Source organism: Equus asinus, chromosome 29 (assembly GCF_041296235.1).
Source record: "Equus asinus isolate D_3611 breed Donkey chromosome 29, EquAss-T2T_v2, whole genome shotgun sequence".
Classification (NCBI taxonomy): Eukaryota; Metazoa; Chordata; class Mammalia; order Perissodactyla; family Equidae; genus Equus; species Equus asinus.
The window spans coordinates 33,709,923-33,737,355 of NC_091818.1; the positions used below are offsets into that span (position 1 = coordinate 33,709,923).

Consider the following 27,433-nt stretch of genomic DNA (forward strand, 5'->3'; position numbering starts at 1 on the left):
GAGCTCTTCCCCTCTGCCAGCTCCTCTCAAAGCCCATTCTGGAGTAAAGACCCCGGAGCAAGGGGAAAAGCCTTCCCTTACAAGGGGTCTGCCGTTGCTGCAGTACTGAAATGGGAGAGAGGAATTCTGGCAGCCTTACTTGGAACATTTCCTCACAGAAACAAGTATAAAGGGTGGTTAAATTCCATTGTATCATTAGTACAATAGTTCAGCTATACTATGGATTAAGTAGGCTTTTACAGCTGGCCTGGGAAACTAATCTACATAACTTTGTTTCTATGGGAAAATTTGTTCCAAGCCATAATCAACAATCCACAAACTTTGAAATTCAATCCCATTCATGAAACGAACATTGCCTAGTTCAAGTTCATGCTCTTAAGAACATTTAGCTCTATCTTAGAAACGACTGAAAAATACAGTAAGCTCTGAAAGTTCATTGTTCAATGCCTAACGATAAAGCTGACAAAACATTAGAAAATAAAAGCTTTTTTTACTACTAGTTCATTTCACATTTATTCTTAAATCTCCTATGTAAAATACTGCCACACTAAGTGAACATTATATACATGTACCTTCACATATTCTCTCTGCAACATGAATTTAATAATATCTGTTATTGATTCTTTAATATCAGCAGGAAGATTCTGGAAAAGAAAACACAAGCATAACTAATTTTTGAAGTTACTCTGTGTAATTACTGGCTGCATTTATTCTAACTTTATTCTATTTTTTAAAAGTCAGTTAATAAAAGCATTTTTCAAGGAATCTCTTACCCTTTTCCGTAGCTTCCTGAAAAGGGGTCTGAGATAGGACTCTGTCTGTTTCTGAGTAGCGCTGTTCAGTTTACCCTGCACACTGCGCTTCACATAATCTTCTCTGGCATTCAACTCTTTAGCCCAAACACCAAGAAGAAACTGTTGAAAGAATGGATAAATTTAGACTACAACGCCACCCAGTGGTTCAATACGCTTAAAAGTTTTCTAACACAAACAACAGTATACTATCATCCTTACACTAAAGCTCTTGACTAATAAAAATATCAAATAATATTTAACGACTATTTCTGCTTATTTTGTCATGTATGTTTTGAAGCACCTTTGGCAAGTCACAAACTTCCCGATTCCTAGCTCAAGATAATCCATTTTCCCCAAAAAGATCTATCAAATTTCATGGGTAACTATTTGATAGAAATAAACCTTTACTTGCATTTCTATTACATAAAATTCAACCCACCTAGATTTATCAGCCATAATACCATATGTGTTGTGATATTTAATCAATCTTCCAAGTATGTTGTTGTAGTAATTAGAATTTCTACTTTTGCAGTAAGAGACCACAATTCTATTGAAAATTCCCACTAAAGCATCTGACTAAAGGAGAAGGCAGGAAAAAAAGAACAGAAATAAAAAATTATGACCAACCCCCACCCTGGAAAACTCCATTAGTGCTCCTTGGGTCCAACTGCACAAAGTGCACCCTTTATAGAGGCAGGCAAACAGCGAAGGCTGAGCAGGATGTACTCCCCTGGGGCAGTACCTTGCACAGAGGAAATTCTAGTTCACGTGAGTTCCCATGCCCAGCTAGTTCCATGCCATATCCTCGATATGTTCAGAATCTTGATGACTAATATGTTGTATTTAAACTGTAAATACAAGTGAAAGCATTTCTTGCAAAAATCTCTTGGCCTGAACAAAAATAGTTTGTGAATAAATGCTAAAATAAATCTGGGATTTCCACATAGTTTACCCAGACCACTAAAGAGAGAAAAGCTGAGAAGAAAGATGGAATGAGCTAACCATAGCAAGAACAGGCAGCTACCTGCAGAACAGAGAAAATGAAATCTCTGAAAAGTTACTGATATGCTTGCTTTTTTCACTGCCAGTGTCCTTCTATCTCCTTCCTTTCCTTACTGTCAACAACCACTCCTAAAAGCTTCTGGAACCCTGCCCTCATTGCACTCGTTCCTAGAGCGTTTAGAAAAAATTAAGAACTCCTCAAACTTCTTGTTCATTCCACTGCTGAGATTCTCATCTGTGTGTTTACATTAACAAGTCAGCTTCAAAGAAAAGTGCCACAAGGAGAGTAAATATATACATTTTCTTTGATTAACCTATCCAAGTGCATAGCAATATCATAAACAGTGTACAGGCAAGAAAGTTTACTGAAGATTTCCCTTTCCAGTCTTTAACCATTGACAATCCAAAAATATAAGAACAGTTCTTAGCCAACCAAAATGTCCTCCTTTCTTAAAGTTAGCCCTTCTTAGCCTAAAAGTACATACCTTGAGGAATTTGGTAATGATGTCCATGTCCTTATGATCATCACCTTTTCCTAAAGATTCTCCCAGTGCCTGAAGAAATATAATGCCTCTGCTCATTAGTAAAGAGCGACAACCGAATATGTACACCAGTCTAAACATGGGTCTTCATTACATATGTTGTTCTATTTCTATTTAAAAACCTGATAGAATTTCTAGATAAGTTAAAAAAAAAAAAACCTAGAGCATGCTATCTTTTACGAACCGAAAGACAACAGAGGGGGGAAAGGGAAGTGACTGCTAATGGAGATGAGATTTCTTTCTAGGGGAACAAAAATGTTCTAAAATAACTGTGATGATGGCAGCACCAGCCTGTGAATACAGTGACTGAATTGTAAACTTTAAATGGGTAATTGTATAGTATGTAAATATCTTAATAAAGCTGTTAAAAAAAAAAAAAGCCCAGAACTAGTTGTTCACCAATTATTCCAATAAAATTTAGGGTCCATAGATAGGCACTGGGGTGAGGGCTAATGCAATTAAAACAGCAGCCTCTTCAACTATGATCTCTCTCAGAGAGAGTGCAACATGTGCAAGAGCCAGGAATGAAAGGAAACAGAAAAATAACGTTTTATGTTTTATTAAGCATTAAGAGCTTTAAACTAAGCCATATTTTTGGTTCAAAGTAGACATTTAGATGCTACAACACTGCTTCTTAATTAAGATTACACATATCACTCCACATTCAACACACTGACAAAAATTAGAAAGCAAGATTATTATAAGTGTTGACAGGGATACAAGAAATTCACACACTGCTGGTGGCGGTGTAGACTGGTACAGCCATTCTAGAGAGCAACTTCGAAGTACTTAGACAAGTTATATATAAATCCAGCAATCCTGCTTCTCAGTCCATACTGAGTTAGGTACAAGATTGCTGATCACAAACCTGCCTGTGGTATTAGGGAGCTGGGAGCAATCTAGCTGTCCATCATTACGGGGGAACAAAAAGTAAAAGGCAGTGAATGCCACAGTGTATGATATATTATGTAGCAGTTACCATCAAAGATTTAGGTATACATAAGGCATGAGGGATGGATGTTAAAAACATAATTCTAAGTGGAAAACAGAAAAGTAAAAAAGGGAATGAAGAATTTCAAAGTACAATATCATTTATGTAAATCAAAAACACGTGCAGGGGCTGGCCTGGTGGCACAGCGGTTAAGTGCGCACGTTCCGTTTCAGCAGCCAGGGGTTCACTGGTTTGGATCCCGGGTGGGGACATGGCACTGCTTGGCAAGCCATGCTGTGGTAAGTGTCCCACATATAAAGTAGAGGAGGATGGGCACGGATGTTAGCTCAGGGCCAATCTTCCTCAGCAAAAAGAGAGGACTGGTGGCAGATGTTAGCTCAGGGCTAATCTTCCTCAAAAAACCCAAAAAACACATGCATACAAAGCACTACTGGTTTTACAAGACCACCAACAAATAAAAGGATGTATATAAACATATAAGAATGATTACTTTTGAAGGCAAGAAGTAGGGAGATGTGAGTGGAGAGTGAGAAAAAAGGGAGTAAATAAATACAAGCATGGAATAAAAGAAGGGCCTTTGTAATGACCAAAGACAACAGCGTGTTCTGACCTGAACAATCGAATGACTCAACCATCCGGTTAGGGAACCAAAGGTGTGATGGGGGATGAGGGAAGTGGGTGTACAGATTACCTCTAACTCTTCAATTGTGGTGTTTTCTTCATGAACTTTCAAATCGTTCTGTGTGTCTTCTTCTCCAGGTTCTTGACCACCCACAAGTTCATTGAGGTATTGCTGATCGATCTTATCCAAAGCTGCCTTCAGATCATTTCTCAACCCCTGAGAGAGGTGAAAAATTACACCTAATATGCAATTTCACTGATGCTTCACTTTTGATTCACTAATGATAGGCACTATTCATCCTTTCTCTCTACAAGGAGTTTAAGAGCTTAATAAAACTAAAGTCAAATAAGATTTCAACTTATACAGCTTTCATCACTGCTCAAGGTTAATTCTTATGAATATATTTAAATTTAAAAGAATGTATGTACAATACCTAGTCTGATGGTCAGAAAAATAAAACGTATATGAGTGACAAATCCAAATAAGAATATTCATAAATGCTGTAATTTTCTACTGAAGCCTAGTGAAAGTGAGCAGGTCTCCATGAGAGTCCCTAACCCATCTCCCCAGTGCACTTAAATATCTGACCTCACTGCAATTATTCTGAACTCCCGAAACATTCAGAAATGTCAACAGTATCAAACTAGTGTCTCATCTATATCCTAGGCTTTAACTATGTTTATAACAAACCAGCAAATTCTACATTCTATTCATATCCAGTCTGTGACCATTTGATAAAAACGGAAGCCTTAAAGCTAGACACTTACCTTATACCATATACAAAAATTAACTCAAAATGGATCAAAGACCTAAATGTAAGGGTTAAAACTATAAAACTCTTAGAAGAAAACATAGGGTAAAAGCTTCATGTCATTGGATTTGGCAATGACTTCTTGGATATGACACCAAAAGCAGAGGCAATAAAAGAAACAATAGCTAAGTTGTACTTCATCAAAATTAAAAACTTTTGTGCATGAGAGACACTATCAACAGAGTGAAAAGGTAACCCACAGAAGAGGAGAAAATATTTGCAAATTATATATCTGATAAGGATTGATATCCAGAATACATAAAGAACTCCTACAACTTAACAACAACAAAAAACAAGCTAATTAAAAATGGGCAAAGGTCTTGAATAGAAGACATACAAATGACCAATAAGCAAATGAAAAGATGCTCAACCTCACCAGTCATCAGGGAAATGCAAATCAAAACTACAATGAGATACCACTTCACACCCATTAGGATGGCTATCAAAAAAAAAACCCTGAAAATAACAAGCATTGGCTAGGATATGGAGAAATGGAACCCTTGTGCATTGCTGGAAACGTGAAACAGTGCAGCTGCTGTGGAAAACAGTATGCCAATACCTCAAAAAGTTAAACATATCCACACCCAGACACATTATAATTAAAACGTCAAAAGTTAAAGACAAGGAGAGAATCTTAAAAGGACCAAGAGAAAAACAACTTGTTATGTACAAGGGAATCCCCACAAGACAAGCAGCAGATCTGCCAACAGAAACTTGGCAGGCCACAAGACGGTGGCATGCTCACCCAAAGTGCTGAAAGAAAAACCTTCGAACCAAGAACACTACCTGGCAAGGTTATCATTCAGAATTGAAAGAGAGTTAGAGTTTTCCCGACAAGCAAAAGGTAAAGGAGTTCATCACCACTAAACTGGCCTTACGAGAAATGTCAAAGGGACTTTAAGGAAAGAAAGGTCACTAATTAGTAACATGGAAACATACGAAAGCATAAATCTCACTGGTGAAAGTAAAAATATAGTAAAGGTAGTGGATTAACTACTTATAAAACTAGTACAAAGGTTAAGACAAAAGTAGTAAAAATAACTATGACTATACTAATTAGTTAAGGGATACACAAGATAAAAATATGTAAACTGTATCATCGAAAATATAAAACATGGACAGGAGAGAGTAAAAGCGTACAGCTTTAGAATGCATTCAAACTTAAGTTGCTATCAATTTAAAACAGAATGTTCAGTTATAATATAAATAAGTCCTGAGGATGTAATGTACAACATGACGGCAATAGTTAATAATACTGTATTGCGTTTTTGAAAGTTGCTAAGAGAATAAATCTTAAAAGTTCACATCACAAGAAAAAGTAATTTACAACTATGTATGGTGACAGATGTTAACTAGACTTATTGTGGTGATCATTTCGCAATATATACAAATATCGAATCATTATGTTGCACACCTGAAATTAATGTTATATGTCAACTATACCTCAATTTAAAAAATGTACAAATAAGAAACTCTAGTATTTGGGACAGGCTTGAACAAGATTAGAATACAGCAGGTTGTAATAAATTAATATTAAAAGCCAGAAGATTTTTCAAGTAATGAAACATGAGTAGAAAAATTAAATCAGATAATAAAAATTTAATAATAGTTCACATTAGTATTTTATACTATCTTTTGATAAGGAAAGTGACTCAGGATATAGAAGAGAAATAAATGTTGGTGAAATGAAGCATTACAAAATCCACTAACTTGTTCCAAGAATTTAGGTTAAGAAAGTGTTAGGACCAAAAATAAAGAAAAACAAATTGCTGAGAACATTAATAATAAAAATAAAGACAATTTTTAAAAATTCATTTATGCTTTGGAAAAAAAAAGTTAAAGAATCATCCTATAATCTAGCAATTCCACTTCACCATAGTCAAAAGAAGTGAAAGCAGAAGCTCAAAGAGATATTCGTACACTCATGTTCATGGCAGCATTATTCACAATGTGCAAAGGGTAGAAACAACCCAAATGTCCATCAAGGATGAATGAATAAACAAAATGGGGTCCATACATACAACGGAATATTATTCAGCCTTAAAAAGGAAGGAAATTCTGACACCTGCTACAACACAGGTGAACCTTTAAGGTATTATGCTAAGTTCGAAGGCCAGTCCAGGGGAACTTTCACATGACCTCAGCCACAGCCCTAACCCCACTGTAACACATGCAAGACCACAAGCAAAAACTTCCTGGCTTGGGGGCCAGCCCCATGGCCGAGGGGTTAAGTTCACAGGTTCTGTTTCAGTGGCCTGGGGTTCACTGGTTTGGATCCTGGGTGCAGACCTACACACTTCTCATCAAGCCATTATGTGGTGGCGTCTCAAATAGAAGTAGAATGACCTACAACTAGGATATACAACTATGTCCTGAGGCTTTGGGGAGAAAAAAAAAAAAGAGGAGCAGTGGCAACAGATGTTAGCTCAGGGCCAATCTTCCTCACCAAAAAGCATACTTTAAAAAAAAAAAACAACGAAAAACTGCCTAGCTTAGTCCAATCAACTCACAGAACTGTGAAAGATAATAATAAATTACCTTAAGTTACCAGGTTTCAGAGTGGTTTGTTACAGTCACAGATAACTGAAAAAGATTTTATAATAATAAATTATGTTAAGCTACTAAGTCTTGGAGTGGTCTGTTACACAGCCATAGATGACCACACCTGTCTCTCAGTAATTGATAGAGCAAGCAGGTAAGTTAAGAAGGCCACAGAAGATCTAAACAACACTACTGTAACTGACATCTGTCCAAAGCATAAAACATACTCTATTCAGGAGCCCACGGAATAGTCACCAACAGACCATTCCCTGAGCCATAAAACAAGATCAGAGCCCTAAATGTAAAAGCTAAAATGACTAAGCTTTTAGAAGAAAATACAGAAGAGTATCTCTTCAAGACATTGGGTTAGGCAAAGATTTCTTACGCAAAACACTAAAAAACAATAGCCATATAAGAAAAAACTGATAAAGCATACATCATCAAATTTAAAACTTCTGCCCATCAGAAGACACCAAGAAGAGAAAAAGTAAGCCACAGACTAGGAGAAAATAGCCACAAAACAAATATCTGTATATCTGACAAAGGACTTATATCTAGAATATATAAAGAACTCCTATAACACAAAAATAAAAGGACAACTCAATTAAAAGATGAACAAAAGACTTTAACACACACTGCAGAGAGAAAGATATGGCCAATAAGTCTATAAAAAGATGCTCATAATCTTTAGTTATTAGGGAATTGTAACTAGAACCACAATGAGACACTACTACACGTACAAGAGAATGGTTAAAATTTAAGACTAACAATAACAAATGCTGATAACATCTGGAAATATTTGGTGCTTTTTTTTCCCCCGGTGAGGAAGACTGGCCCTGAGCTAACGTCTTTGACCATTTGGCATTTCTGAAAAAGTTAAACATACTTTACTCTTACTATTCTGCAATTCCACATCTCCACTTCTAGGTATTGACCCAAGAGATGTATTTACCAAAGAAAAATAACACAGGTCCAAAAAATATTTGTATAAGAATATTCACATCAGTTTATTCATCACAGTTCAAAGCTGGAAATAAATTGTGGTATATTCATACAACTGAATACCATCACCCATGAAAAGGAACAAACTACTGATATCCACAATAACACAGACTAATCTAAAACACAAGCTGAGCAAAAGAAGCCAGACACACTCTATGGCTCCATCTATATGAAATACCAAAACAAGCAAAATTAAGCTACGGTGCTACAATTTACAAAGGTCTTGCCCAGGAGTGAGGGAGGAATATGGGGGTCAGCTAAGAAGGGTACTGGGGAACTCTCTTGGGTGATGGAAATGTTCCATATCTTCATAAAGATAGTGGTTACATGCTTGTATGTGTTTGTCAAAATGCACTAAACTGTGCTTTTTTAAAATTAAAGAAAACTTACATTCAGCAGCAGTAATCTGGCAACCATATTTTCCATTTTTGCTATAATAAGGCAATTAGTCGAACTCCATACCATCCTAGTTGATGTGGTACAACGATATCTTCCAGCTTTGTTCTGACTTCTTACCTTGTTAACTTCTGGTGTGAGGATCTCTATTTTTCTTAAACGTTGAAAAGCATCATAATCAGTTTCTCCAAATAGTCTGATTGGTTCTCCTCTTTCTCTCAATCTTCTGATAACCTGTTAAAAAAAAAAAAAGTCAAAAGACAATAGTAATTCCTTATGTTATTAGTAATTCCTATTTTAGGTGACCAAACATTTATTTTGAAATGTCAATGCAGAAAGTCAGTTGTGTTTGTTTTTTAATTTCCCTGAACAGATATACCGAGCTATTGTCAAACCTTAAATAACTCTAACGGTTTAGGTCCTTTGGCTGACTGTTTCAGGAAAGGACCAATCTGTGTGGTAGAATACATAAGAAAAACATTAAGATGGGAGGAAGTGATAATATTATACAAAGAAGGAAAATAAAGTCTGGAGTCAGCTGATAATAACAATGACCACGGCCAAGAGTCGGCATCACAATACTACAATAAAACCAAAACCGTGTCCCTCAGAGGAGAAAGTGAGCTGCAGTCAGGGTGGGGCACATGCAGGGCTTTTGAGGGGCTGATAATACTCTTTCTTGACTTGGCTGATGGTTATATGGGTGTTTGTTGTGTAATTATCCATTCTTTTCTATATATATGTTTCATTCTTTGTATACACATTATATTTCATAAAAAGGAAAAACAGAAATTGTAATTAAGACAATAGGGTTGATCCAAATTAAAAAAAAAATACCAACAACTTCATCTGGGAACACAAATAGCATCACACTTAGAAACCACTGGCAGGGCTCCCACAGGGTTAACGGAAGCTTGGTATTAAAACGAAACTTAACCGGTCGTCTAGTGTTAGCTCCAGCCAACGAGCAACGACCTCAAAAACCTCTTAGTCAGGACCCTGTCTGACAAACAATAGACATCATTCTCTTCATCAAACAGCCCATCCCATTTTTGGACAGGTATGTTTTGCTTCTCAAAATAAACTAAAATCTACCCTCCCTCAAACTTCTATCCATTTATCTTAGTTGTACTTTAGGAAAGCATTGAAGATACTCAATTCTTCTCCAAAATTAGAGCTGTTGTCAATGGATTTTTTAAAAAGTCTTTAATATTCTTCTCATCTGGCCAAGTATTCAAAATTCCTTCATCTAATTTTCAAGACAGCTTCTACAGTCAGCCACTCTTCTCTGAAAGTTTCCTTTTGTTCAAAGTTCACTTTTGTTTTGAACTCTTCTGTATAGTTTGAATTCTTTATATCACATGAATATCTTAAGTTATTGCGGGTTTTTTTTGAGGGTAATAAGAGTGGCTATTGACCAGGGTATGGGCAAACAGTTTAGGTGAGAGTATAAATTGGTATAATTGGTATAGAGCCCTCTGGTAATGGTTATTAAAAGTCTTAGAAATGTACAGTCTTTAGCCTTCAGTACATAGACCCCAGAAATCATGCTTCTAGAAAATTTTCCAAAGGAATTAATCATACATTATTATGCATGCAATAATGTCTGTATAAGGATGCTCATTCTTAGAACGAATTATAATAGGGAAATGCTGACATAATCTACATGACAGTTAAAAAAGAACTGGTTTTAAAAATATTGTGGGAAATTATACACTCTTAAAAAACTATACAGATCTCTATATTATGATCTAGAAAGATGTATTAAATAAGACAAATTAAGTTACAAAATATTATTTAAGACAATTTAGACAATTTAATTATTCAGAATACATGTATTTATACTTATTTAGAACAATGTGTTTAGTTTTTAAAGTTCAGGAGGATATATTCTTTAAAAAGTTTAAGATAACAGCATCAGAGATTAATTTAGAACCTCATGAAGAAAGCCGGCTAGCTGCACAGTACTTTTAGTTCAGTAAGTCGTCTCATGGGAAATAATGACATATAACTTATTAGAAAGAATTGGAGATGCATGCAAATGCTGTGAAGATTTTTCTTTTTCATGAAATGCTCTTATGTAAACTTACCTCTTGCCTAGAAAGAGTCATGGGCAATTTTTCCTCTGCCAATTCAAGTTCTAATACTGGATTCGATGAAGTTAATGGTTTCTGGTCCTCCTCTTTGGGCTGTATCTGTATTAACAACGAAAAGAAATGAAATTCAGTTTTTAAAATATAGTATAGTTAATATTTATCACTCTAGTACATTAGCCACTCACAGAAATGAACCTCGTTTTAAATATTGAAGGTTTTCTAAACGTTCCTCTGAGGAAAGAGTTAATAATAAACGTACATGCTTTTCAGAGCTTACGGAACTCAGCCATTTCAGGGACACCCCAAGTAGGAAGCATGCACAGAGGAGACAGCATTCTCCTACACAAGAGTGACTCAAGTAGAACAGCTTCTAAAACTATTTAAACTCATTTTCTCCCTAGTCTCTAAAGAATTTTACTTTTTGTTTAAAAACAATCAAATAGTTTCTCTTCTTTGAGACAAAGCATCTTACAGGGTTATTTGATCCTTGCTCTGGGTTTCAATGAAGACCACAGAAAAGAATGACTTTCTAACAGAAACCGGTGAAGCCTCACGCTCTAGCTTTTTCCTATCCTACTTTCTGAAAGCCACTAATCCAAGTGCACAGAAATCTCTGTTGGACATGTAGAAAAACTCCCAAGCTATACAAAACTCGCCCACAAATGGAGTGGTGAACCTTGTGGAAAAATAACGAAAAATGGCACCTCTCTACTCATACCACACAAAGAAAAGAGAGGGCATTCTTGCACATGACCCTGCAGGGACAAAAAAATCTCTTCATCTATTTTCTTGAGGCTGCTGCCCAAAGTCACAGTTTAGGAAGATTGTGTTCAGCAATTTATAAGCCCCACTGTGAGGTCTGTAAAGATATTGAAACATGGTTTCCCATCTGACCATAAGACAAGTCTAAAATGCCGAAAGAAGTAAGATGAAAAAAACACAAAAGAAAATCAACGTTAAGGGAAAATTCACATTCAATTAAGAAAGGGCGTATGGAAAAAATGATATAAATTATGATTCTATAGTTTATGGTAAAAGGTTATGTCTATCAGTATTAACAGTGCTAACAGAAAACTGAGGTAAAAAACTAAACTTTCGTATTTTCACAAACCAAATTAGCATCAAGTCTTAAAAAATGGTAACTAGTTTCTATAAAGAAATAAAGGTAATACATGCTGTATTTTCATAACTACCAAGAAGGAAACATCAAAACATTTTAGAAAGAAAAATCTATGCTTTCTTTTTAAACATAAAAATAGGTATTTCTCAGGGCTGGCCAAGTGGCATAGTGGTTAAGTTCACACACTCCTCTTCGGGGGCCTGGGGTTCACAGGTTCAGATCCTGGGCACAGACCTACACACCGCTCACCAAGCCACGCTGTGGCGGTGTCCCACATACAAAATAGAGGGAGATTGGCACAGATGTCAGCTCAGGGCCAATTTTCCTCACAAAAAAACCCCAACAAAACAAAAAAGCACTAGGTATTTCTCCAAACATCTCAAGATGAAAAGGCTTTTTAACTACAGAATGGCAGTTAACAGCTTGAAGAAAAAGATCTAAGACACTTTGCCAGCTGGCCTCAACGTTAAAAGCACTATCTTTACAGTAATTATTTTGCTTCAGTGTTTTCCTCTATAGAAACAAGAAAGTACTGTCATATCACTGACGCAATCTAAACAAAGCAAAACTGCCACTGTTTTAAGTTATTTTCCTACTTTATAACAAATTGAAAAGATTCAGATTTAGGGATCTCGGAAAGCAGTAAGTCAGGAGAGTAAACCCATAGTAAGTGATTCTTATTCCAAATCAACGTTCAGTTAGACGATGCTGGGTAAGCAAAAAATGAGAAAACTTCCTTCTGAGTATCTGTTAGATGATTATTTACATAAAACATTTTAATCTCCTAAACTAGAAGCAAATGAAATCAATATATTTATGGAAAATATCAAAATACAAATAAAAACCCTCATATTTTAGAAATATATCAGAAATATAAACACATTTTTAACACTTGCCCTCTCCCAACACTACAAAATAAAATCAAATGCATATACATACCATTCGCATTCCTCATGCTTCCTTCTAGAAATGCTATGCCAGATAAATTAATTTTCAGAACTTTCCCCATTACATGCACAAGAGTATTATTTTATGTTGACTTTCACGAGCAAAAAGTTGATTTCAAATTTATGATTTAGCAAAAGTATTTTAAAACCTCTGAACTTGGGTTAAAAAATTATTAAACTAGATATAGTCTTCTTTTAAAATAACTTAAAGATAACTTCACCTCATAACTTTTAACCCCTCCCAATAAAAACCCCAATACATTATTCAACTAGGTAATCTCAAAGATAATTTCAACCATGCTTCTAAATTATACAAAGTATTCCAGACAACTCATTTGTTTCTAAAAAATATTTCTATCCAACAGACGAAGCAGTGTTTAACATGTGATCCCTTATTACACAAAAGCATATAAATGTTATATGACACTGTATCTCAGGTAGAGGTACTTAGGGACAAAAGGAATTATTAACAATGCAAACATAAAAACACAGCTTACAATATTCAGGAGAAAGCAGGGAAAAAACCACTGCTAATTCCACTGTTGTTGAATGAATAAATCATTTTGAACCCATTAAAAAGAGACTTTTATTGGGAGAGGTGGGGAGAGGAGTGGTGGCAGAGATGAAAATGAGGCAGTATCAGATTCAGGACTTAACTAAAAAAAAAGTTCAAGCTTTGATCTCAAGTCACTTCATGCCGTCCACAAAAGCCAAACCATTCCAAGCCAAAAGTCATGCATGTATTTTCCTAAATTCAAGATTTAAAAAAAAAAAGAAAGAAAGAAAAAACAAAAACAAACACTCATACCTCTCCAGATGGCTTCTCATTTATAGGCTAATGTATAACATTGATAAATTGAACAGAGATCAATAATTTTGTTACTTTCACAACAGCTGTATAAATTTAAACTCAGAAATATACAACTTAACATAAAAGCAGGCATTCATACCTTGTAGCCACATCTTTCAAAATATGCTTCTTCTTCTTTTTTTGCAAGTTCACTACGTTTGAAATATTTTTTATTTTCCTATTGAAGAAAGAAATAAGTTAATAATACGTCCTTGAGTAAAATTTCATGTGTCATAGTCAACAATGAGAAAACATTCTTCAGTTTTTCAAGAATTTGATAAAGGTTTTTGGTTCCATAGAAATTATATTGATTTTCTGAAAATGCTACCTGTCCTCTAACCCTGGGAAATATGAAGTATTTTTCTTGCAGTTTTCATTTTCACAGGCATATCCAACAGCAAAGAGAAGAAACTAACAATATTTTCTAAATGTTCACAGTGTTTTGATTTAATTTCCCAATGTTTGAGTTCAATGATGATTTCTACAAATGGATTCATTATGAACCACATAAAATGGGATGATTTAATTATTTTCTCCTAACAGAAACGACCAAACAAAAATGATGGCAACGATAGCTGACATCTTAAATCTCATTACCAAGAGAGCTCCAAGGGTGTGTCCAAATTCATTTTATCATCTGGAATCTTACTGTATGAATCAATTAAGTGTGTTCATATTAATTCTTAAAACTTTATTAATCAATTATTAAAATAATCTAGACATAGAATAGTGTTGGAAAGACTTTTATTAAAAAGATGGCTTAAAGGTATTTGTTTTAATATAATTTGATATAAAGAGACAAGCTCTAAATCTACTCTGGCGGGAGGAAAAAATGTTAGTTCTTTCCATACGATATATAAAATTACCCTTGCTGTTAAATGTACAGTGCCTAATTTGGAGGTTTGCTATTATCTACATCTCTGACTCTTGGATATTATTTCATTGATGACTTTGCTCAAATAAAGATACTGCTCTAGGGGCTGGGCCGGTGGCGCAGCAGTTAAGTTCACACGTTCTGCTTCTCGGCGGCCCGGGGTTCGCGGGTTCGGATCCCAGGTATGGACATGGCACTGCTTAGCACGCCATGCTGTGGTAGGCGTCCCATGTATAAAGTAGAGGAAGATGGGCACAGATGTTAGCTCAGGGCCAGGCTTCCTCAGCAAAAAAAGAGGAGGACTGGCAGTAGTTAGCTCAGGGCTAATCTTCCTCAAAAAAAAAAAAAAATGATACTGCTCTACTTTATAGGTAGTTACTATAAGAGCACCTCAATAACCTGTCCACACATGTATTTAGCACGTCATACTTTTAAAGCTCATTCACTCAGGGAATGACCATCGATGGATACTAAGACCATTACAAGAAAGGTTGATGGTGAACAATGGAAAGATCAGTCTGCCAACACTTGAACCACCATCAAGCTCAGCACCAGGAAAACATTATGCACCTCCTCTGTGATATACACAGGAAGTACACAGCACCATCTATAAAGCATTCTTGCCAAAAAGCTCAATCTGAATCTAGTCAAACACATAGGTCTAACTTCCATTTGCGAAAAATGTAGGGAATAGAGGAATAAGCTAAATAACACCACTGGGAAGCAATTAAACACAGACTTTTACAAAACTAGCCCCAGTTTCCCCAACAAGTTAATGGCATAAAAAGGGGTCTGGGGGAATGAAATGTTCCCAATTAAAAGAAACAAGAGGGCCAGCCCTGTGGCCAAGTGGTTAAGTTCATGCGCTCTGCTTTGGCAGCCCAGAGTTTCGCTAGTTCGGATCCTGGGCACAGACACTGTACTGCTCACCAAGAAATGCTGAGGCGGCATCCCACACAGCACAACCAGAAGGACCTACAACTGGAATATACAACTATGTACTGGGGGGGCTTTGGGGAGAAGAAGAAGAAAAAAGAAACACGAGTCATAAAAAACAAATGCAATGAGTAGACTTTGTGTGGATCTGATTTGAACAAACCAACTACAAAAGAATATATATGTGTGTGTATTTTAATTCAATTGGGGATATTTGAAAGTGAGAGGAGTATTTGATGGTGTTAAGAACCCAATTTTAATTTTGTTGGGTGTGATCATATTTTGTTTATATGAGAACATGATGTTACTTTCTAGTGTTACATGTGTTAGGGGAAGGGTAGACAGGGGTTCATTTTACAATTATATTTTTGTGTATGTTTAAAACTTTCATAATAACCAGTGTTTTTAAGTTCATTCATTAACTCAATAAACATTTATTGACTTATCGACCACACAGCAAGCACAGCTTTACAGCTATAAAGCTGAAGATACTACCTGGGGTAATATCAGAACCACCCTGAGAAAGGTGGGAGCAGATACTATTAACTTGATCTTAGCGATGAGAAACCTGAGAACTAGGAAGGTTAGATGACCTTCCCAGAACTCCGAAAGCCTTAGGAGTAAGAGAGGCAGGACTAGAACTCTGGTCCTGAAACCCTCTGTACTGATCCAGTACTCCAAGCTACAGTTCTTCACTCCCAAAATGTTATTTCAGCGTCACAAACTGTTCCTTTTGACTATGTAGCATGTAACTGTCATATTTCAAAAAAATAAGTTAACAAACATATATTGGTATCCACTCAGAAAGGACTGATATGTAGGAACAAAGTAAAAGGACTCTCCAGACCAGGGTCCATAGTTCAATCTTTAATGACTGCTATCTTTTACTATCACGTCTCAATTCCACTGAACACACCTAACAAAATCTTAAGCCTAAAACATCAATTTCCAAAATGCGGTTCATGGACCTCTGGGGGTCCGTCCCTAAGACCTTTTCAGAGGTTCTGCAAGGTCTAGTTTATTTTCATAATAACATCTTGTGGCCCCTTTTCTCTGTGCTCATACTTGCAATGATGGTACGACAGCAAGGGTGAGGAAAACTACTGAAACTTCAGCATAAATAAAGGCTAAGTACTTTATATACCAGTGTTCACTGCCTTCTTCACCACCATGCACTTGCAGGAAAATAAAAAGGCTGGTTTCTCTTAAGAATGTCTTGATAAAGCACAATTTTACTAAATCTCAACCCTCGAGTACATAGCCTTTTAATATTTGATATAACGAAATGAAACAGAAAGCTTTTCTGCTACATAATGAAGTAGGGTAGCTGTCTCAAAGAAAAGCACTTGTGCAACTGTTTGATTATTCAGACTTATTTGGCAAACATTTTCTCAGAACTGAACAAGGCAAGCCTGTCACTTAAAGGAAAACAACAATAGCATTTGTTGCCTATGATAAAATTCCATCTTTCAAGCAAAAACTAGAATGGTGGAAAACTTGTATCCATCACTGTGAACTTGATGGGTTCCCAATACTTAAAGGCTTTTCTGATGAAATCAGTGGTGATAGTAATCCAATTTTTTTTATCACATTAATGAAACATTAACATTCAGAAGATCTGTATAACTCAGCAAACCCTGATGTTACAAAGGCAAGACGTTACAAAATTATGCATAGGCAAAAGATCTATGGGCAGAATGGATCAGAACACACACAGAGCAGAACAGATCAATGGATTTCAATATAAGAAAAGTTCGTTGATATGAAAAGTTCATTGATATGGGTCAGAATCCAAACTCTAATCTTTAAGAAACTTACCACTTGTCTAGTTTTCGTATAGTATCAAAGAAGAATATCCACAATTATCTGAAAAAGCTATTAAAATATTCCCTTTTCCAACTACCTATCTGTGTGAGGATGAAGTTTCTTCATAAACTTAAACAAAAACAACATATCACAATGGCTGAATGGAGAAACAGGAGAATTCAACTGTCTTCTAATGTGCCAGAGATTAAAGAGATTTCTGAAAATGTAAAACAATGCCATTCTTCTCACTAAATTTGTTTTGGAAAATACAGTTTTCATAAAAACGTACTGTGTTAATACACATAGGTTTATTATTGTATGAAATGTAAATAAATATTTTTAAATTTCCAAGAGTAATTATAAATAAATATATGCTACATAAACAAACCATCTCTGGAGCCAAAAATAATTAAGAATGGAGAGGTCTTGAGACCAGTAAGTGTGAACCACTGTCCTAGAAGAATCCACCTGTTGGCATTCTCCACGCCTGTCCCAGTATGCTAAGCAATGCTGACAAACCACTTGGGCCTCAATGCTGCCCACTGATCTTGGTGTATTTATCCACTCAGTTTTCTCTCCTATCATCTACACTGACCATCACACATTCCCCATTTTCTCAAACCTCTTATCCCTTCACTTCTTCCCTCATTTCACCAAATGACTAAGCCACTCTACTCTACAGAGAAAGGGAAAGCCATCAAACAAGGACTCGTCTCAGCACCAGTCCTTTCTTGCTATCAGAATGGGAGAGGAAAGCCTCCTCCAATCCCTCCCAGCTGTATTCCGGATCTCAATTCCTCCTGCCTTTCCCAGGGACCCCTCAAAATCAATCATCTATTTTCTCTTCTGAATCTTCACCTTTTCCCTCTCTACTGGCTCCTGACCAGCATCACTTAAATAGGCGCAAGACTCTCCTACCTTAAGGGAAAAATTCTTTACTCTGCACTAGATATCATGCTAAGGGCCATTTACAGCAGAACTACACTAAAATGTTTTCTCATAAATATCTCCATTTCCTCACCTCCAATTCTCTTTGCAGCACCCCAAAAATTGGGCATTCATTCATTAGTGCTCCACTGAAGAATCCACTGACGTCAGAAATAATGTCCAAGGCGCAAATCTAAAGGATCTTCTCTGACTTATTTTACGCAGTCTTCAATTCAACTGTAATTCCCTCCTTCAGTCACTCCTCTCTTAGTTGTCAGACTTTTCTTATTTCCTCCTCACTTACTGGTTTGTTCAGATTTTCTAATTCCTGTAGTTTTCAGTCATTTACTTACTTGGATTTTTCAATTTATTATAACATATTAATGCATTATTCTCCCTAATTATTTTGTTTTCCAGTATCTTTCATAATGGTTATTATAGCTCCTCCCTTTGTTTCAATTTCAGAATTCTGTCAATTTCTGTTAAAGGGGATTTTTTAAAAATTAAGTTGCTTTTATATTTTTGATAAATGAAAAACACTTGTGCAAGTGCACAGGCATGGATCTAGTATGCTACCGTTTGTATTAAAAAAGGAGAAAAGACACTCACATTTGCCTCTTTTCCACATTTGCTTTTATATGCATGAAATAATTATAGGATACACAAAAATGAATAATGTTAGGTGCTTTGGAGGAGGTGAATTGAGCAGCTTGGGGACAAGGGTAAGAAGGAAACTTTATTCTACAGTCACGTGTCACTTAATGACAGGGATACATTCTGAGAAACGTGTTGTTAGGCGATTTCGTCACTGTACAAACATCACAGAGTGCACTTATACAAACCTACATGGGATAGCTTACTACACACCTAGGCTAATGGTACTAATCTTATGGGACCACCGCTGTATATTTGATCCACTGTTGACAGAAATGTCACTATGTGGTGTATAACTGTAAACCCTTCAGTATGTCCTAAATTTTGAATCATTTGAATGAATGATCTATTAATAAGAAACTTAATTTGCTTTACCTTTTAAAGAGGTATCGAGAGAAAAATAAAAATATTTCCCTTTGTACTATGTGACCCTTTACTTCATAACAAAAAGTTGTCAAAAACAAAAGGTTCTTGATCATGTTTCAAATGTTACTCTCTACTTTTTGTTTAAAAACAAGAGTAGTTTGTAAGAAAGGAACTAAAGCAGTGATTTCTAATTACAAAACATTATTTTGTAAATAATTCATAAATAATGTTCACTGTGTTTATAAACACTGTGTCTATAAACACTGAAAATACACTTTGAAACATAAAGTGTTACGGATACATTTATGACAGAATTAAAATTGCTGAATTTTAGAACTTGACTATTGGTAATGTACTCCCTTTATACATAGCTCAGGTGAGTTAGACAACTTGCCCAAAGTTAAGAGCTCTCTAGGAATGGAGCCACACTTAGACTTTAGGACTTGTTTACTCATTTTACAAATTTAATTTCTTTTCTAACTGTATTCAAAATTTTCAAACTCTAATTTAATTGAATTAACTATTGAATGTAAAATATAGTCCCTCAAACACAAAAATCTAAAAGTGGTTGGTATTTATTTTAAGACAGCACATGAACTGATGGTTAAACTACTTTGAATGCTCTCCTATAGCACCTAACATTTCCATTGGACCTTTCATCCCGACAGATTTTAAAAACAAACTACAAAGGGTGTACTTGTTTCTCCTTCTAAAGACAGAAGCTAACTCCTACATGCTACTTTACAAATGTTATTCTTGGACTCTGTCAAGTTGTACTTTCTGGATTTTAAAACTGAGATCCATAGGACTAACATACAGAAACCTTTCTACAGTATCACCTGAAATGTCTGCCCTTACTAATAAAGAAAAATCAAAATCAAAAACAACATGCAACCAGGATTGTCAACATTTCACTAATTAAGAATTATTATTCTTTTAGTCATGTTAAGGTTTTTAGTGTTCATATAAATGGAATACAAACATCATCAAGAACTCTACAAAAAGACAATGGAGAGCTAACAAATATACAGCTTGGATATGCAAAGCAAGACAATATGTGTCATATCACAAACCATGTGGCAGGGTCAACATCTTGCTGAAGAAAATAAGCCTGAAAGAGTCTAAAGTAATATACCAAATGGAAGGGCATGCAAACACAATTTAAAGAGACACAAGGCCACATCAATGGATAGTATCATCCAGACAGAAAAATCACTAAGAAAACATTGGTCTTAAATGACTCATTAGACTAGATAGATTTAACATACACAGAACATTCCATCCAAAAGAAGCAGAATACATATTTTTCTCAAGTGCACATGGAACATTCTCTAGGATAGATCATAAGTTAGGCCACAAAACAAGTCTTAACAAATTTAAGAAGACTGAAATAATATCAAGCATCTTTTCTGACCATTATGGTATAAAACTAGAAATTACAAGAAGAAAACTGGAAAATTCACGAATATGTGGAGATTAAACAATATGCTACATTCACAAATACGTGGAGGTTAAACAATATGCTACTGAACAACCAATGGGTCAATGAAAAAATCAAAGGGGAAAACAAAAAAACTCTGAGACAAATGAAAATGGAAATACAACATACCAAAATTTATGGAACACAGCAAAAGCAGTCTAAGAGAAAAGTCTATAGCAATAAATGTCTACCTCAAGCAACAAGAAATCTCAAATAAACAACCTAACTTTACTCCTCAAGGAACTAAAAAAAAGAACAAACAAAGCCCAAAGTTAGTAAAAGGAAGGAAACAACAAAGATCAGAGCAGAAATAAATGAAATAGAGACTAAAAAGACAATAGAGAAGATCAATGAAACTAAGAGCTGGTTCTTTGAAAAGATAAAAAAAATTGACACAGCTTTAGTTAGACTCACCAAGAAAAAAAGAGAAAGGGCTCAAATAAACAAAATCAGAAATGAAAGAGGAGATCTTACAAATGATATCACAGAAATACAAAAGATCATAAGAGACTACTATGAACAACTATACACCAACAAACTGTACAACCTAGAAAAAATGGATAAATTCCTGGAGACATACAACCTTCTAAGACTGAATCATGAGAAACAGAAAATCTGAATAGACTGATTACTAGTAAGGAGATTAAGTCAGTAATCAAAAACTTCCCCCAAAAACAAAAATCCAGGACCAGATGGTGATTTCTACCAAATATTCAAAGAAGAATTAATGCCAGTCCTTCTCAAACTCTTCCAAAAATAGAAGAGAAGGGAACGCTTCCAAATTCATTTCATGAGGCCAGCATTACCTTGATACCAAAACCAGACAAGGACATCACAAAAAAAGAAAATTACAGGCTAATATCTCTGATGAACACAGATACAAAATCCTCAACAAAATATTAGCAAACCAAATTCAACAATACATTAAAAGGATCGTATACCATGATCGAGTGAGATTTATTCTAAAGATGCAAGGATAGTCCAACATCCACAAATCCATCAATGTGATATAGCACATGAACAAAATTAAGGATAAAAAATCATAGAATCATCTCAATAGATGCAGAAAAAGCACTGGACAAAATTCAACATCCATTTAATGATAAAAACTCTCAATGAAGTGAGGATATAGGGAATGTACCTCAACATAAGAAAGGCCATATATGACAAGACCACAGCTAACATCATACTCAATGGTAAAAGCTGAAAGCTTTTCCTCTAAGAACAGGAACAAGTCAAGGATGCCCACACTCGCCACTTCTATTCAACACAGTACTGGAAGTCCTAACCAGAGCAATTTGGCAAAAAGAAGTAAAAGGAATCCAAATTGGAAAGGAAGAAGTAACACTGTCACTATTTGCAGATGACATGATACTATATGGAGAAAACCCTAAAAACTCCAACAAAAAACTGTTAGAACTAATAAATGAATTCAGTAAAGTTAAAGGATACAAGATCAATATACAAAAATCTGCTGTATTTCTATACACTAATATTGAAGTATCAGAAAGAGAAATTAAGAAAACAATCCCATGTACAATTGCATCAAAAAGAATAAAATAACTAGGAATAAATTTAACCCAGGAGGTGAAAGACCTGTACCTTGAAAACTATATGACACTGATGAAAGAAGACATAATTGGAAAGATATTCTGTGCTCATGGATAAAAAGAATAGCGTTAAAATGTCTTTATTACCCAAAGCAATATATAGATTCAATGCAATCTCTATCAAAATTCCAATGGCATTTTTCACAGAAATGGAATCCTAAAATTTGTATGGAACCTAAAAAGACCCTGAATAGCCAAGACAATCTTGAGAAAGAAGAACAAAACTGGAGGCATCATGCTCTCTGATTTCAAAGTATATTACAAAGCTATAGTAATCCAAACAGAATGGTATTGGCATAAAAACAGACACATAGAACAATGGAACAGAATAAAGAGCCCAGAAATAAACCCACACATATGTGGTCAATTAATTTACAACAAAGGAGCCAAGAATATACAATGGGGAAAGGACAGTCTCTTTAATAAATGATATTGAGAAAACAACATAGGCACATGCAAAAGAATGAAACTAGACTATTATTTCACACCATACACATAAATCAACTCAAAATAGATTAGAGACTTGAATGTAAGACCAGAAACCATAAAACTCCTAGAAGAAAATATAGGCAGTAAGCTCCTTAACATCGGTCTCAGCGATAAGTTTTTGGATCCAACTCCAAAAGCAAAGGCAACAAAAGCAAAAATAAACAAGACACTATATCAAACTAAAAAGGTTTGCACAGTAAAGGGAACCATCAACAAAATGAAAAGGAAATCTATGGAATGGGAGAAAATACTTGCAAATCATATATCTGATAAGGGGTTAATATCCAAAATATATAAACACTTCATACAACTCCAACAGTAAAAAAAAAAAATCTGGTTAAAAAATAGGCAGAGGATCTGAACAGACACTTTTCCAAAGAAGACAGAGAGATGGCCAACAGGTACATCAAAAGATGTTCAATATCACGAATCATCAGGGAAATGTAAATCAAAACCACAATGAGATATCACCTCACACCTGTTAGAATGGCTATTACCAAAAAAACAAGAAATAAGTGTTGATGATGATGTGGAGAAAAGGGAGGAGGAAGGGGAGTATCAGGAGAAAAGCAAGCAAGAGTAAAAGAAAAACTGGCAGTAGTAGTGGTAGATTTACACTGTCTGACTTTAAGACTCACCATAATGCTACAGTAATCAAGACAGTGTGGCACTGGGATAAGGATCAACAAACAGATGAAGGGAACAGAACAGAGCATCCAGAATGGAGCCACACTTCCACAACTATCTGATTCTGCAGACTACTTGATTTGAAGACACCAAAACCATCCAAAGGGAAAAGAAAACTATTTTCAGTAAATGGGGCTGGAACAACTGGATAACCACATGGAAAGCAGTAAACCACACTCCTACCTCACATCAGACAAAAAACTAATTGAAACTTTTTAAAAACCCTGTTTCTTATAAAAGATAAAATCATAAAGCTTTTAGAACATAAGAAAATATGTTACTCGAGTAAATGCCTAGGGGTGGAATGACTCAATCACACAACAGGTGTACGTTTAACTTCCAAGAAACTGCCAAAGTGTTTTCCACCTGGTTATATTCTTTTATATTTCCAGACAGGACACAGAAAACAATAATCATTACACATTGATAAACTGGGCTTTCTCAAAATTAAAACCTTTTGCTCATCAGAAGATACTATCAAGAAAATGAAGAGAAAATCCAGTGTGGGAGAAAATATTCACAAAACATTCATCTGATAAAGGACTGGCATCCAAGATATATAAAGGATTCTTTGAAATCAGTAAGAAGAAAAACACCAACCCAATTAAAAAGTATGCAAGCAATTTTCAGGGCCGGCCCAGTGGCAGAGCGGTTAAGTTCACAGGCTCTGCTTCAGCAGCAGGTTCGGCTCCCAGGCACAGACCCAAACACTGCTCATCAAGCCATGGTGTGGCAGCATCCTACATACAAAATAGAGGAAGACTGGCACAGAATTTAGCTCAGGGGCAATCTTCAAGCAAAAAGAGCAAGATTGGCAATGTATGTTAGCTCAGGGTCAATCTTCCTCACCAAAAAAAATATGCAAGCAACTTTTTCAGACACTTCACAAAAGATATACCAATGGTCAAAAAACACATGAAAAGTACTTAATATCATTGAGTATGAGGAAGATGTAAATTAAAACAACAATGCAATACCACTACACATCCACTAGAATGGGTAAAATTAAAAAGACTAACAAGACAAATTGTTGACAAGGATGTAGGGTATCTGAACTCCCTTACTTCGCTGGTGGATGTGTAACACAGTCCAGCCACTTTGGAAAAAGGTCTAGTGGTTTTTTATAAAATTAAACAGATGCATATTCCATAACCCAGCAATTCCACGCCTCAGTATTTTCTTAAGAGAAATGAAAGTAAGACTTATACAAGAAGGTTCACAGTAGATTTAATCTTAATAGCCAAATCCTGGAAACATCCCAGGTGCCCATCATCAGGAGAATGGATTAAAAAACTGGATGTACTCACACAATGGAATACTGTTCAGCAGTAAAAAGAATAAACAGCTGATACATGCAACAATATGGATAAAACTCAAAACATGATTCTGACTCAACAAAATGGGACACAAAAGAGTACATAGTATGACCCCATTTATGTGAAATTCTGGAGCAAGCAAAACTAATAAATGGTATAAAGAAATCTAAATAGTGGTTGCTTCTGGGGATCGTAGGGACAGGGACTGGCTGGAAGGTAATATTCTGTATCTTGATACAGACAGGATTACACAGGCATATACATTTGTCAAAATACACTGACTGGTACACTTAAGATTTGTCTATTTCTTCATATGTAAATTTTTGTATACACACAAAAAGAAGCATAAATAAATACTGAATTCTAGTTAATGATATGCATGCCAAATGGTTTAGGGGTAAAGTGTACCAATGTCTACGACTTAATTTGAAACGCATAAAATCAGTAAATTGTTTTCATTAACCTATCTGCAGCTGAAAAACACTTGTTTATATGGTGCCAGAAGAGCTGCCTCATCCTTGGTTGTATCAAGTGGTGTCCCAGCTTTTTATTGCTAATTTATGACAGTTGAAAGAATAAATACTTAGCATATGAATGCCCCTTCATCAAACTGTGGAGAAGCTACTAAAACAGCCCATCACTATCCTAAAATGTTGTGCCTGCTATAAATATGCTGAGATAAAAGCAGTTTCTGCATTGTTAGATGAATGGATAGAGTGATGGATAGATGGACAGTTACGTGATAAAGCAAATATTGTAACATATTAACTGCGGGTTTAATTGTAGAATCTAGGTGGCAGGCATATATGGGTGTTCACTGTACAATTCTTTTAAGTTTTTACTACATTTGAAAATTTTCTCAGTAAAATGTTGAGGGAAAAAATCTACTTTGCAGCAGACGTCAAAATACAGTATCAACATGACAGAATCTACGACACAGTTTTTTCACTATATTAAAAAAATGTTTAAGGCTCCTCACTGACTAAAGAAAGAGAGGAGTTGGAGAGGATTATAGAAGATTGCAGAAAGGGATAAATAAATGTTTAGAAAGGCAAGTTCAAAGAAATGAAAAAACGAAAAAGGTTCAATAGAGCTGGAACAACTGACTCGCGCTAGGGAATGATGTACAGAGAGATTTTCACCAGCACAGAAACGACTAGTTCTCGAACTTTTGAGTCAAAGATCTCCTTAACAGTATCATACATAGGAGGAGGAGAAGAGGGGGCATATATATGTGCTAAATTTTTTATAAAATTTCAAGGAGCTGATGGATACTCTAAAGTCCATCCAAAGGCCCCATTTAAGACCCCGTGACACAGATGGTAACTAGAAATCTGAGGGGAATATGAAATTAATATAAGAGAACATTCAGTGAAGAGAAAGTGGCCTAGGCATGAACAAATATTTAAGGGAGGAGAAATAAAGAAAAAAGAAAAAAAGAATAAGCCTGTAAAGGAGATCAAGAATAAGGAGCCCAAGAAGCAGGAGGACAAACAGGCAGCTGAGGTCAGGAGACGCCGAGGGCAGAGCCGAGAAAGGAGCGGGCAGGAGTGCCCAGTGCTGTCGAGGCTGGGGAGGAAGACGTGGAGGGCACTGCTGGCCCTAATTAGAATGGGCTCAGTACAGCGGTCAGGGCACAAACCAGTAAGCATCAGGTGAAGGAGTGACTGAGAATTAAAATTTATTTTAAGAAGCTTGGCTGTAAAGAAAAAGGACGGTTGCTTAAAAAAAAGAAAAAAACCTTTTTAAAGATAGGAGAGACATCTGTATGTTTAGGTGCTGATGGGGAAAAGCCAGGAGAGAGACTGAAGACACGAAGAAAGGGAATAAATGACATTAGGGCTCCTGATAATGCTAAAAAAGAGAAGTTGGGATCCAACGTGCAGGGGGAAGTTCTGACCCACGCTATACCCATACCTTATTCATTTTACAGGGGAAAAGGGGAGGAGTTTCTTGCTGTTGGCGTCTACATCCTCTGTGAAACTGAATGCATGTTCCTTAAAGAAAAGACTCAAGCATTATTTTCTTTTTAAGTCTTGCATGGCACACTGTAGTATCCATAGAGGAAACATTCAATAAATACTGGGAAAAAACAAAGCTAGAATTCTACACAAAGCCCATCCTCATAACCACAACTAATAAAACTGCTAAATATGCCCCATTAAGTTCCCCAAGCAACCTGGTTCCCCACATAAATGAGGCTTTGTGTTAAATGAAGATTCACCAATAGCGGGGTTCCACAGCATTGGGATTCAAGCTAGGCAGAGACTGCAGCCACCTCAGAGCAGTCACACCAGGCAGCACACTGCAGGACAGGCGACAGGACGCTACTGTAGGAGCCTCTCCAGTCTAACAAAGGGGCACTCACAACGCGTTTACTATCCAACCATCAGACTGACAAGAAAAAGGCTGGGATACCGCTTGTACTGACCAAGATGAGGCAGCTCTTCTGGAAGAACAATACAACACAGCCAGGTGTCTGCCAGCTGCAGACAGGGCAATGAAAATAAGTCACTGATCCCTGACCAGCATTTTTTAAAAAATGAAACAGAATAGATTAAAATAATAAAACATATAGAATCACCTGTAGTTAAGGTAAGAATTGTTTCATGA

At 35.9% G+C, this 27,433-nt stretch overlaps 1 protein-coding gene across 2 annotated transcripts in view; it reads right to left on the bottom strand.

Moving 5' to 3' along the window:
- PRPF18 (pre-mRNA processing factor 18) overlaps positions 1 to 27,433 on the bottom strand; it is a 46,175-nt gene that overhangs the window by 15,715 nt on the left and 3,027 nt on the right. Inside the window, exons 2-9 of one of the 2 annotated variants that reach the window (XM_014855931.3) lie at positions 13,776 to 13,853; positions 13,634 to 13,660; positions 10,753 to 10,857; positions 8,783 to 8,896; positions 3,982 to 4,128; positions 2,282 to 2,350; positions 774 to 914; positions 573 to 644 (exon numbers count right to left, since the gene is read on the bottom strand). In XM_014855931.3, coding sequence (XP_014711417.3) covers positions 573 to 644; positions 774 to 914; positions 2,282 to 2,350; positions 3,982 to 4,128; positions 8,783 to 8,896; positions 10,753 to 10,857; positions 13,634 to 13,660; positions 13,776 to 13,853 — 753 coding nt within the window. The remainder of the gene's footprint in view (positions 1 to 572; positions 645 to 773; positions 915 to 2,281; positions 2,351 to 3,981; positions 4,129 to 8,782; positions 8,897 to 10,752; positions 10,858 to 13,633; positions 13,661 to 13,775; positions 13,854 to 27,433) is intronic. The other variant, XM_014855932.3, reaches the window with a different exon arrangement.